At 45.5% G+C, this 13,956-nt stretch overlaps 1 protein-coding gene across 1 annotated transcript; it reads left to right on the plus strand.

Moving 5' to 3' along the window:
* The first annotated feature begins 662 nt into the window (after positions 1-662).
* Positions 663-9,237, plus strand: LOC128950610 (estradiol 17-beta-dehydrogenase 11-like). The gene is given in 8 exon segments (XM_054295476.1): positions 663-689; positions 2,087-2,575; positions 4,776-4,883; positions 5,958-6,089; positions 6,725-6,831; positions 7,527-7,664; positions 7,927-8,043; positions 8,749-9,237. Coding segments are annotated over 8 exon segments (1,206 nt in total). The 3' UTR covers positions 8,837-9,237.
* Positions 9,238-13,956: the final 4,719 nt, after the last annotated feature.

A 13,956-nucleotide genomic window follows, 5' to 3' on the forward strand; every position in this document is an offset into this window, starting at 1 on the left:
GTACTTCACAGATTTGCAGGTACTTACCAGTTGTCTCTTGTATGGCTGGCAAGCATTCTTAACTTCCCACCCAACTTAGTCTCTCTTTCTACCCACCTTCCACATTTCTTCTGTTTCATGACTTGAATTCTTGCTCAAAGGAGTCACAGTCCAGTGACTCCACAGAAAAAAGCTTAGAAAGACCCTGGAGAAAAGTCAACATTGAATGATTTGGCCCTTTTCTTAGACTAGGGAAGGACTGGCTTCAGTAGGAGACATCAGACAAGATGCTTGGCTTCTCCTAGAAGCCAAAAATTGGAACAAAAGTCTATCCAGGGGGTGACAGTGTTCTTCTGCAGAGTCTGTTTCTTAGCACACTTGCTCCTAAGGAAGGGGAGACTGTAGTGATTCCTGCTTTGCCAGAAGTAGTCCAGGGTCTCAGAGCCCAGAGGAATTACTGGTCAAGGCAACTTGTGCAGTACTCTGTGTGTGGCTGTGGTTCTGTTCTGTGTCTTCTATGGCTGCAAATCTCGTGCTTGGCATAAGGAAACATATGCAAAAGCAAGGATTTTGGCCTTCATCTCCTGAACACCAGTGACAGAATGGAGGCACCAAGCCTCCCAGGCTCCTCAGTTCCCTTTCTGGCCACAACACTCGACTGGAGCTTAGCCCAAACTCTGGTCATGCATGGGTGCCCAGCAGGAGTCCATGTGAGTGTGTCTCATGCAGCCACCTACAGCTAAGTCCCAAATTTGAAGAGTGGTACCTCACACCCTGGCCTAAGGACTCCTTAGGAGTCAGGTTAGTGACTCTGGCCCCGTGCTTTGCCTCCTGCTGCGATGTCTCTTGTGCTTCCATGCCCTCCCTGCCTCCTCTTCCTTGGCCCCAGCACTGACTGGAGCCCTGTGCCAGGAAAAGGACAGCACCACTGAGCTGTGCAATTGGAGTCTGGCCCAAATGCTGATGTGTTAATTAAGCAGAGAACTAGGTTCCAAGAGAAAAATAGGATGCACCTAGCTCAAAATCTCTCTGCTGGAACTGACCCAGTCTCCCGCAGACAAGGTGAGCTGCAGCCAAACCACCCGGGCAAAAAAAATACTTTTTTAAAACTGTGGTATTAACTGGACGCGATTTTTGTCAGTTGTTAGATATTTGTGAACCCTTCACTCTTCCCCAAGCAGCTCAAAAACATCCTTAAATAAAATGATGAACATAACTGTGATACATCAGATGTTCTAACTGAAAATAAAGGACTAAGGTTAGCAATCTTTTTCAGGAAAGGCCATGAGTTACATTGATAGAGCTGGAAGAAACACCTGAAAATATTTTTCTCCTATTTCCTATAAGCATTCCTGTTCTGCTTAAGGCTCTGGATACTCCATTATATACAAGTGAGCCCAAGTGTGAGTTGTGTGATTTAGACTAAATAAAAATATTCCAATTCATGCAATTTTATGCCATTTTTCAAAGGACTTATGGAAACTAAGCAGCTGCAGCATAAGATGGAAGGTCTCAGTATGGATAACTAAATAAAAGACACAGTAAGACAAACAGCTAGGCAAGAGCTCACCTGTGGAGTTCCAGAAGTTGAAAGAAACTTGTCTCATTCAGCTTTCCTTGAGGGACCTGGCAGAGGATGGTGGGGGACAAAGCCTGCTGACCAGGCAGGCTTTGCAGAGATGCAATGGAAAGAAGGACCATGAAGAAAACTGCTCAAGGACCTTATGGCACTGAGGGCCTTGACAGGTGCAAAGCACAAAAACTGAAAAGAATTACAATACATACTTCAAGATGCTTCTGTCAGTAAACTGGATGAGCAATTTTATTGCCCCTTCCGTCCATTTTCCACCTGCAGCAAATGACAAACAAGAACATGTTTTGCTGCTTCCTTGATACAGGGGCCTGAGAGCGGAACAGGAAGGCACTGCCACCTGTGTGGGGACAAACAAAGCAGAGAATGAACAGTTGGGACAACTGACAGATCAAAACCAAGGGCAGAACACAGAGGGGCTCGCACTCCTCTATCGTCTCTGTTTTCCTTAGCCAAGAGGACAGAAAACGCCCTAAAAGCCACATTTCTTTATCCACGTCCGGTACGTCCTGTTAGCCGCAGGGCGGCCGTGGTTCTGCGAGGGCAGGTTGGGGCGCAGACTGCAGCTCCTCTGCACCGCTCACCCAGCGCCACCGCAGGGCCACCAGCACAGGGACACCGGGAGCTCAGCCTGGGAGAGCGGGGCGGAGCAGCCGCCGGTGCTGGGGTGGATCTTGCGGGAGTGACGGGACCCGCGGCGCGCCCGGAGCCGGCAGCGGGTAAATCAACAACCCGCGGGCCCCTACAAAAGAGATTAAAGTTCAGTTCGGTCCTCGAAAGAGCTCCAGTAAAGCAATGAATCTGTTTCTGGAGCTTCTCCTGTTCCTGGCCACGCTCCTCTATTCCTACCTGGAGGCTTTTGTGAAGCTGTTCGTGCCTGTGAGGAGAAAGTCTCTCGCCGGGGAGCTGGTGCTCATCACGGGCGCTGGCCATGGCGTCGGGCGAGCGACCGCCTTGGAGTTCGCCAAGCGCCAGAGCAGGCTGGTCCTGTGGGACATCAACAAGGTAATGGACACACTCATGTCCTCGCTCCGTGTGACCTCCGAGTCCGCGGGGCATTTAGGGGCGTAAGAAGGGCAGCACCACATTGCGCCCTCGTCGCCCAGCCCCTTCCAGCCCGCTCCCATCGGCTCCCGCTCGGCTCCTCCGGCTGGGATGCCGAGCGCCAGGAGAGGATTTGGCCCCGCTTGCAGCAGAGCATGTGGGGCTCTGGTCCCACAGTCCCTCGGTGCCACTCGGGAGGGAGCAGGCAACAGCCGGCAGAGCCCCTGCGACAGGGAAAGCAGTGCTCGGGAAGCTGCTGGTGCAGCTGCTGCCTGGGCTGGCAGAGAAAGCCCGCTGATACCAGAAGGCTGTTTGCAAAGAGCAGCAGGTCTGCCTTCGTTTGCTCTCTCTGTAGCCTCGGGTGTTTTGTGTGCAATGCTGGGAGATGTGTTTTCCCTGCACTCTCAGCAGCAGCATCCCTGTGCCGGGCTGTATGTGAGCCCGGCTGCCCTCTGGGCAGCTACACGCGTAAAGGACCTTGGCAAGTGGAGGATGGGACACAAACATGCAGCATGGTATTCAGAAGGGATCAAGGTAAACTGCTGGGTGTAGGCGCAACAGGGTGCATGAAAGGCTGGGCTTTCTGTTTCTGACGCATTGGGTCAGCAAAGAAGCTAATTGTGTTATCCTGAAGCTGCAAAACAGACCCCAGCACAGGGCCCCACTGGCATGGCCTTCTGGCACCTGGGGACAAGACAACAGCAAAATAATTTCTGCTCTGGTTAGTAAGCTGATACAATAACAGAAGGAAGCTTCTCTTCTGTGTGTGTCAAGTGCAATCCTGTAAGGAAAGTGTCTTTGCACTGTGAACAGTTGTGGTGCATTGACCTTGGCTGCATGTCAGGTGCCCACCAAGCTGCTCTATCATCCCCTCTTCTCAGCTGGATGGGGTAGAGGAAATAACATGGGAAATGATGACTTGTAGGATGAAATAAAGCAATTTGCTAAAGCAAAGCTGAAAGGCTGTGTGCAGAGAAGCAAAGAGAAAAAAAATATTATTCTCTACTTCCTGTCAGCAAGAGATGATCACCCACATCCTGGCGAGTGCTTACTCTGGAAGGCAAACATTGTAAATAACAGATGCCCCTCCTCTTCTTCCTCTTTTTCTTAGCTTTTATATCTGAGCTGTCATATGATATGGAATTTCTCTTTGGTCAGTTTTGCTCTGCTTTCCTGCTTGTGTCCCCTCCCAGGCTCTACTGATGGGGCGGGGAATGTTGGGAACACAGCCATGATGCTGCATCAGCACTGCTCAGCAGCAACTAAAAAACGGGTGTGTTATCAACCCCTTCCTAGCAACTAGTGCAAAGTACAGCACTGGGAGGATGCTATGGGGAAATGAATTCTATCTCAGCCAGACCCAATACAAGTGTGGCTCTTCTCACACCCAGCACGTGAATATAGAAATGCATAGAGCCACCTTGAGGTGTCAGCCAGGCCTGTGTTGCAAGAGCTCTGTTTACACTCACAGTGCTGCCTGCTGTGCTGTGATAGGCACTGCGTGTCCTCTTTTTGCTGCTACGTGTGCCTCACCAAGCCAAATTCACTCTTGAGGCCACATTCCTAAGGCTAAGAGAATTGGGATTGTTCAGCCTGGAAAACAGATGGCTTTGGAATGACTTAACCTTCCAGTATGTGAAGGGGGCTTACAAAAAGATTGATAGAGAGTATATCCAAGAGCATGTAGTGACAGGACAGAGAGAAATGGCTTCAAACTGAAAGAGATGAGGATAGATTGGATATTAGGAAAAAATTCTTTACTGTGAGGATGGTAAGGTACTAAAACAGGTTGCCCAGAGAATTTAGAGATGCCTCATCCCTTGAAATATTCAAGGCCAGATTGAATAGAGAATGTGATCTACTGTCCTGCCCATTGCAAGGGAAGGTTGGAACTATATAGTCTTTAAGACCCTTTCCAACACAAACCATTTCAATATTCTGTGATTTCCTTTCTGGTAGTCACTCTACAAAGGTCCAAAATTTCCAACTGGAATGCCTATTCTTTCAACAACCCCACCTGTAGCTCTTTCCCTGGGTAGCTATGAACTGTTCAGGGGCTGGGCAGTGGTTGCTCAATCCAGGAACATCTTCAGCCTCTGCTGCTCAGCCGTGCTGAGGGGACAGCTGTGCACAGCTGTGTCTTTCTCTTTGCCTCTTCCAGCACGGCGTTGAGGAGACGGCAGCAGAATGCCAGAAGCTGGGAGCCACTGTTCAAACCTTCGTGGTGGACTGCAGCAAACGGGAGGAGATCTACAGCGCTGCAGACAAGGTGGGGCAGCAGGGCATGGCCAAAGGCTGTCCCAGCCATGCTTGATTTCCAGAGAAGGCAGGAAATCTGTTTGTTGCACACAAATCCTGCAAACCCCTGGAAGCTCTCCATTCCTCACTGCTCTCTGGACACAGAGTGCTGTAGCATTTCCAAAATCACAGCCAATCTCATCCTGTTTGGGAGGCTCCAGCACATCGCATCCTCTTGCCAAGTTTGCTCTCTAGGGTTGCAGCCTCTGAAGGAACATAGCACTGAGAACATATGAAACACTTTATTGGAATGGCTGTGGTCCAGCTGCCTCAAAACAGTCTGTACCTCTGTGGTCCCAAGTGTTGGACAATACTCGTTTCCTGACCCAGAGATGGGGCAACTGAAAGGCATTTTAAAAACTTTTATTCCATTTTTTATTCCATTTTCAGTCTGATGAGAAGGGTGAGACAATACAGATGTTATAATTCACACCATCACAATCAGAAGCCAACTATTTCCTAATTACAATACACTATAAGCCTTTCTTGACCTATCAGCTTTTTGCCACACCATGCTGTAGATGCCTTAAAGTCACTCATCTAAAACTACTCCTCGTGGATCCCAATACAATGCAAGATTCATAGTTCTGTTTCTCCAAAGTATCTAGTCTTATTTGCAAGGCCATTTTTTAAGCTTTTTTCTAGCACCATTTCTCTCTCAACCATATCTGTCCTATCCCATGGCGTTTCTAAGTCAGCATTTCTTGTCTCGATTTGCATACAGATCCATACTGTGAGCACCTTCTGTCAGGCCCTGAGAACTCTCTACAAATCCATTTCCCACACCAAATGGTCCAAACTGTGCACAGTTTGTGGAACACAATAAATACTGACATTAATGAATGGGGAAGAATCAGATCTAAACCAGATTCCATGGCTCTTGTGCAAAGTCCCTGCCACATCTGGAAATGTGGCATGATCTCCCTCTCCCTTGAAGATGCAATGTTAAGAATTTAACCATGGTTCATCTTCCCCACCTTTACTTTTATTTTTTCCTCTCCTGAGTGACAGACACAATTTTGGGCTTTTGTTTTCTCTCTAAAAGGTGAAGAAGGATATTGGGGATGTGACTGTCCTGGTGAACAATGCTGGCGTGATTACAGCTGCTGACTTTCTCTCGACTCAGGACCACCAGATAGAAAGGATGTTTGAAGTCAACATTCTGGGCCACATGTGGGTAAGGGCCACCACCATCTATATACACACTTGTTTGGGAGTGTCAATGAGGATGCATGTTTAGACCAACCATCATTAGCAGTGAAATTACCAAATGAACTGTTACAGCACAGGGCACCCAAGCAGGCTGTGTGCTGGGAAACTGGAGTGGCTTCTTGCTGATGTGAGCTGGCTGCTGACAGCCTCACCTGCAGCATGCACAGAAGGCCTCTGTCAGAGGTGTCGTGGGGCTGACAGGGTGGGAGGGCTTCAGCAGGACTTGTTTGTGGCAGAAGGAAAGAGAAGCCACAGATTGACAAGTGGTTTATTGTGTGTGCTGGGGTGAGACCCTGCCAGCATTTCTGCTGACACCTGAAACCTTAAAAGCAGCAAAGGAAAGCTGTGAAAACCATTTCCTGTTTATGGCCAACTGCTGCAGCCTTTGGAGAGCAGGTTGCCAGCTGCACCACTGGTCAGAGAGCAGGTATCCCTGTGGCTCTGGAATCTGAGGTGCTGTGCAGATCAAAGCTTTAGGGAGAGCTTTGGCCACCTGGTGAATAACACTGAGAGTCAGTGCTGAGTGTGCCTAAGAAAACCATGTTCTTTTCCTCCTTCCTGTCCCCTGCATTTTGCCTCTTGGTTTAAATGACTTCCAAGACCACGAGAGCTTTCCTGCCAGTCATGATGAACAACAATTATGGGCACATTGTCACGGTGGCTTCAGCAGCAGGTCATTTTGTGGTTCCTTTCATGGTGACATATTGGTAAGTCATTTTGTAATCAGCTTGCTTCATTTTTAAAATTTCTAATTGCATCTTTTCTATCAGGAAGTACCAAGTAATTGGCTCTGACTGAATTGTTAGCAATATTTGTATGAAAGAATAGTCATGTGATATCTATTTTATTTGTAATTCATTGAAACTTAAGGCCCACACCTATTTCCATGGCAGGTCGTTCCTCCTCTACTTTTTTCTTGCATGATATCCCACTATTTCAAAGCACACACAGTTGATTTGAGATGCTCCTGTGTGATACAATAAGTAGTCAGAGGTTAATCTCCATTTCTACCCTGCCCATCCTTCCTAATTTCAGACATTCAGGATGCAGTCCTTCCAAGAATCTTCTCTCATGGGAAAAATTTGATGTGCATCAATTGACACACGCTAGTTAATGTTTTCTAAGATCTCCTGATGTTTTCATCTCAGCTTTGTTTGCCTGTTCATACCCTGTCTGCTTTCCACAATTACTCCACAAGTTTCAATATCTTATCCAGCACTACAGTCTGGCACACAGAAAGTTAATATAATCCTTGCTCTGCCTCTCAGCTGGATTATATTATTTGGAGCTTTTTGCATCCTACCCTGTACTGTATGTGTATGATTCTTTAAGCCATTTGCAGTGGTAGAAAGGTGGAAATAGGATTTCTGCCTTCTCATTTGTACTTTCTCCCTTTCTGCAGCTCAAGCAAGTTCGCTGCAGTTGGATTTCATAAAGCTCTGACAGAGGAGCTCTCTGCCCTTGGAAAGGATGGAATCAAAACAACGTGCCTTTGTCCTGTTTTTATAAACACTGGATTTGTCAAAAACCCCAGTACAAGGTAACTCTCAATACCCTGCATTCCTGTCTTTCCTTCTTTGCATTAAGGCACTGCATATTATCCCCAGCTTTAGGCCTCTGTTCCAGCTGGCTGTATAACAGCAGTTTGTATCATTGACTAAAGAAAATCTGCAATGTCCTTTAACCCATGTAATTGTTGCATTTGAATGACCTGAGTTTGTACATTTGTACAAGCCTCCTAGATCACCTGGTACCACTCCTTTTTATCACTGCAGCTCTTATGTGTTTGCTTTCCTGTGTAGGCTCGGAAAGATTTTGGAGATTGAAGAAGTCGTACAGGCTTTGATGGAAGGAATAGTGACCAACCAGAAAATGGTTTTTGTTCCCTCAAATCAGAGCATAGCCTTACTGCTTGAAAGGTGAGTAGGGCAAAAAATGTATCAACTGTAACCTGCTGAGTGTACCCTCAAACTTGTAAAATCTGATTCAAGATAAAGTTGTATTTTAGAACATATCACAAGGTAGTTAATAATGCAGTGGTTCTTTCCAGTGACAACGGCAGACATCATCTTGAGATTTTGCTGAGCCCTCTCACAGGCCTTTGCATTGAACCACTTGCTGCAGCTGACTGGTGTCAGTGCAGATGTTCACTGCTCTACAGGCCACTACATTCTCTAGAACAGCAGCCCCAGCATAGCCCCAGAATGAGATGAGAACCTGTGTGTTTGTTTCTCCATGTCAACACCAAAAATTCTGGGCACTGAGGCAGGAAAATTTGCTTTTAAAGGGCTCTGTTGCAAAGAGAAAGCAAATACTTGTGTCTCTGTTCAGTATGAAAACTTTCTGGATTCTGCAGAAATATTGCAGCCTGAATCATGGTTGGTACATACCTGTCCTGGAATTGTCATTAAAAATGATGGGTGGGATTTTGAGTTAAAACTTGTCAGAGATTGACAAGTTCTACATGTCCTTAAGAAATAATGCCCAGTTTAATACATAGTCTCAGTTCATGTGTGTGCATGCATTCTCCTGCCAGACCAGCTCTTCCCTTACCTGCAGTGACACTTTTCCCCATAATTTAAGTTTCCATCCCACTTCTATTTTCGTGTTACTGTCTCTTCCAGGGTGTTTCCAGAACGTGCCCTGAACCTTCTGAAGAAGATGTCTGAAGTCAAGTTTGATGCAATCATTGGGCAGAGAAGCACACAGTGAAAAGCAAGAATTGATTCTCATTTCCCAGAGGCGCCAGTGAAAAGAGGACATGTGCTGAGCGTAGTTCAGCTGCCTGGATTCAAAACAGTTCAGGCAGGGGCTTCCAGGCCACCATTCCCAGGCACACCTAAGGGCTTATCCCACACCTGCAGCTGGAACACAGCTGCATAACAGGGTGTAATAATAGCAGGCTGCATAATAGCAAAGCAGTGATGCAGCTCTAGAAGGGCTGCTTTGAATGTACATCCCATCACCTTTGTCTCATTGTGCTGAGGTAGGCAGGAATTCCCTCAAAGGTGGGTAGTCTGTTTTCACCTCAGTTTATAATGTTGAATTATAAAATGCTCTAAAGAACATTGAATTTCCCATATTTTTGTAGGAAATACCTGGAATAATACAGATCTATATGTAATATACCTAATTACATTGATTATCAATTATGCATTTGCATCATCAATATGCCTTTATATGAATAAATGCATTTAAGTTCTTTAACACAACGACCACAGTGTCTCCTGGCAGTGAAAGTCATAATCACATCCTAGAGATGCATTTAAGGTACAGTATCAAGGAATACAGAATACACCTTTCCCTGTATCATTGCTCACACTGCTCCTCTGCACTTTCCAGACATCTTTAAAACACCTTCTCATGAAAACAGTGCAGTATTTCTCTGCAAATGACTGGGTGCCACAAGTGCAGCCCACACAGGTGCCAGGGCCAAGGCTAGGGCAGGGGGTGCAGGGGGAGGCTCCAGATGAGCCTTCACACAGCTCCTTATCACAAGCCAGGGGCCTGCTCTGATGGCACAGGAGGTGAAATCCCTGAAGGTCTTTGGCCTGGGCTCCAAGAGAGCAGCAGCTGCTGGCACATGGGTCAAAGACCTCTCCAGAGCACAGAGGATCTGTGCACCCACTTGTGCAATTCCTGCTGCAGGCACTGCTGGCCCACAGCCATCCCAGGCAGGCCTGAATGTGCTGCCACCTTCAGCACAGTTGGAATCTGTCCTGTTCACCTGAGCCTTTCAAGCTGTTCTGTAAAGCAAAGTTCTTTTTCTTCGGAAAAGGGAGAGCCCTCACCACCCAGCCCCTCCTGCTCTTAGCGGGCAACAGGTAAATGTTTTGTTGCCATCAGCACAAATAGTTGCTAGATAAGCTAAATGACACAAAAATAGTTTCCTTTTTGCTCATGGAACATTCATGTAATGTGACACTCAGCGTGAGTGAAGCTCAAGTTCCCAGCTTTGGATATTTTGCTTCATAGAGAAAGCGAAAATAAAAGAAAGAAAAGGTAAGCAAATTTCTGAGAGTGTTAGATGTGGTTATTATTTAAAACCAGGACCCTCCAACCCCCAAAGCATTTGAGAGAAGCACGCTTTGAGTCCTGAAGGATAAAGGAGTACAATTTCCATGCATTTTCAGTAAGGTATTTTGTAAGTTTGTTTTCCCTGCCTCAGTGGCATCCCCCAAATCTGAGTAGAGTGACTTAGTGACTTTTGTCTACTCTGAAAGAAGTTTATTTTTCCTTCCTTCTATTTGAGCTACATACTCAGCTCTTTCTGAGAAGACAGGTCTGTCACAAATGAGAGCTACTTGCTCTTCTCCATGTTGCTTGAGTTTCCAAGTCTTGTACTTGGCATAAAGAAGCATCTGCAAAAGCAAGGATTTCAGCCTTCATCTCCTGAACACCAGTGACAGAATGGAGGCACCAAGCCTCCCAGGCTCCTCAGTTCTCTTTCTGGCCACAACACTCAACTGGAGCTTAGCCCAAACTCTGGTCATGCATGGGTGCCCAGCAGGAGTCCATGTGAGTGTGTCTCATGCAGCCACCTACAGCTAAGTCCCAAATTTGAAGAGTGGTACCTCACACCCTGGCCTAAGGACTCCTTAGGAGTCAGGTTAGTGACTCTGGCCCCGTGCTTTGCCTCCTGCTGTGATGTCTCTTGTGCTTCCATGCCCTCCCTGCCTCCTCTTCCTTGGCCCCAGCACTGACTGGAGCCCTGTGCCAGGAAAAGGACAGCACCACTGAGCTGTGCAATTGGAGTCTGGCCCAAATGCTGATGTGTTAATTAAGCAGAGAACTAAGTTCCAAGTGAAAAGTAGGAAGAGCCTAGTTCTTAATCTTTGTGCTGGAGTCAGTGTAGTCTCCCTCAGACATAATGAGCAACAGCTCAGTTAAAAGCCCCATGATGTTGGCTAGAGGTCTATGGAGCACCTTCCTCAGCTCTTCCAGCTGTTCTGCTTTTAAAAAGCACAGGAGAGTGAGGGTCCCAGAGGGATTTCATGTGCCAGGTGCACTGTGTACTCCCTGAGGGGCTGCTGCCAGCAGGGTGGGACTGCCCTGCCAGGTGACAGGGGCTCTGGTCCCCAAAGCAAAAGGCATAAAGGTGAACTGCTTACAGAATTTCTAATGGCATGGACTACAGGTCCCCACAGCACTGCCACCTGGACTGTCTCCTTAGCAGGGTCTCAGGGTACTTCTTTGGAGACTGGCTCTGCCACATTTTTCCAAAGTCCTTGAATCCTGCTCAGAATGTTAGGAGAATCAGCCCAGCCTGTGTTTCTTGGCACAAACCTAGGCCACTTAGAAGAGAAAATCAGGGCTCTACTTCTCAGTGCCACTGTCTGCTAGCACCAAGGCCCCAGTGTCATGACTAGGACACTACTTTTTAATGCTTGCAGGTAGTAACAGTATGCATAAAAATCCAGGCAATTTTAGGCAGCAATTCAGAACATGGATTTCTAAATGCACAGAATCTCCTGAACCCAGCAGTTCAGGGTGGGATTTTGTATTGTTTTGTGGTTTTTTACTACTTCTCCACTGAAATTAAGCATCTGAGGTCACTGATGGTTTAGAGTGTTGCAAAACTGTCTGCAAAAATTCTGACTCAACTTTTTGGTACCTTCAATCTCTCAGATTCTTTCATTCTGCATCTATTATCTGACCATGCATTTTTTCCTTTTTCCAAGCAGGTCCCTTGCTTTGTTTGAGCTCATCATCAAGAGAATTGTAGGATTGTAGCTTTACTGCAAAACTTCTACCAGAGTATGAACAAGCTTACATTTATCCAAGAAGACAGGTGCTTCTAGGATTAAACTTGTTCTTGTGCAAACTATTTTCTCTCTGTGTTCTCAGCCTTTTAATGTTCATAGCTGGTAGCTGATCATTTTCTAAATCATCACATTCAAAATGATTTTCAAGAAACATTCTAGTTAAACTGGTGCTGCAACAGGAAGATACAGTCAGTGCTCAAAAATAATCTGGTGACAATAGTTGTCGGCGATGGAGAGAGACGGGGAGACTGATTCAGTGATCAGAATCTGATTTTATTGTGGGATATATATGCTTATACACTATTTTAGGGAGACTAGTAATGTGTACTACAATGATTAGGTTAAAATCACATACACAAATTTATGCATATAGCAATGTCTCTTGTTGGCAGAGTTTAGTGAGATTTTCTTTTTCTGGTTAACCTGTCTGATTTAATCTTCTTGCAATCTAGGTCTCATTTTCAAAGTTCTGTTTGCTTTTGCCAGGGCATCCTGTTATCAAATCTCTTATGTTAACCAGGTCCAAAGTCCATCATCTGTCTTGTGTCCCCCCCAAACACTGCCAAATAGTGGCAGTTATTTTTATTTAAAGGAGTTCCAGACACTCACGTTCACCAGTGCCTCCCAGCTTGCTAATAATGAGGTAATCTCTAATGGGAGAAAAACTCAAAACCTGAGCAGGAGCTTGCACTAATCCTTTGATGGCCACATTGCTTTTCCATAATGAGGTGCTGATGCTTCCCTCTGCAGTGCTGACCTGGAATACAGTACGTAAGGACTTTTTTGAGCCTTATAGAACCGATACCTGCATTCTAAGAGAGGTGAAAAATTGAAAATCATGTAATAGCTGACTTTAATATTATGCAGATGTGGTGGTCTGCATTTATTTTCTTTCAGTGATTTCTGTGTAGTTACACTGGAATTGTACTGGCAAAAGACAAGATTCAAGTTTCTCTGGTATGAAAAACAAGGAAGGGGAAAAAGCAAGTATTTATGTGTAGTTCAGTTCTCTAAATTCTCAAAGGATGCATGTGCTGTTAACACCAGTTCTGGCTGCACAGCCTAATCATTAATGTTACCTTCCCAGCTGAATATCTGCTCATGTGGCACATTTCCACTTCCATCCTCCTCTCTCTCTTAGACATTAAATTGTACCAAAAGCCCTTTTAAACACAAGTACAATTTTAAGGGGATTTTAATGAACTTGTCTGGAAGGAGGTTACATCATGATTTAGAGCAAGCAATGTAGTATGGGCCAGAAAAAGCTAAAAAAATTAGATTAATTAGTTATGATATAAAATTTTGTTGCCAAACCAAAATTATTTCTATATCTTTTATTTTAAAGACAGCAAGCAAGCAGCACTGGGTGGCCAGGGAGTCACCACTCCACTCCACTCACAGCACACCCAGTGCTGCTTGCTTGCTTTCTTTAAAATAAAAGATATAGAAATAAAATTCCGTTTGGCTATTGAAATATTATATCAGTTATTTCCTTAGAAGTACCCTTTTAGGTCACTCAGAGCTATGGTCAGTTCTGGTGCAAAAAAAACCAAACCCAACCAACAAAAATCAATCAGGATACTGATTAACAGAGACACAGTTACAGCTTACAGCTTCTGAGATACTGAGATTTTCTGCACAGGACTATGGAGACACCTTGGAAGGGAGACTCCTTTTACATGGACATGACACTAGGAATGGGTGACTGAGAATCATTAAAATGCGTCATTTTATGAACACAGTTTATACTCACAGTTCACATGTTCATTTTCTAGATAAAGAAATCCTGACTCACAAGGATTTTTGCCTAATCCATATGGTTAATCAGTAACCAATTTAGGGGCAGGAGAGTTTGTAGTTCATTTAATGCTCTCTCTCCTTAGGAGCAGGGAAGAGAGAAAAGGGAAGAAACATGCCACACAGAGGTGTACTCTCCTTCAGCAGGATGACAAAAGTTGATGTAAGCCTCAGGCCTATAGATAAGGAAGTGGCAGCACAGATTTTTCAGATAGTTGTTTTTCAAGACATGGATTATTTCAGTTTTGCCCTTTCACACACAAAACATCT

This window comes from Melozone crissalis, unplaced genomic scaffold (genome assembly GCF_028551555.1).
Source record: "Melozone crissalis strain CALT ecotype California unplaced genomic scaffold, PUWL_Pcris_2 ptg000006l_1, whole genome shotgun sequence".
In the NCBI taxonomy this organism is placed as follows: domain Eukaryota; kingdom Metazoa; phylum Chordata; class Aves; order Passeriformes; family Passerellidae; genus Melozone; species Melozone crissalis.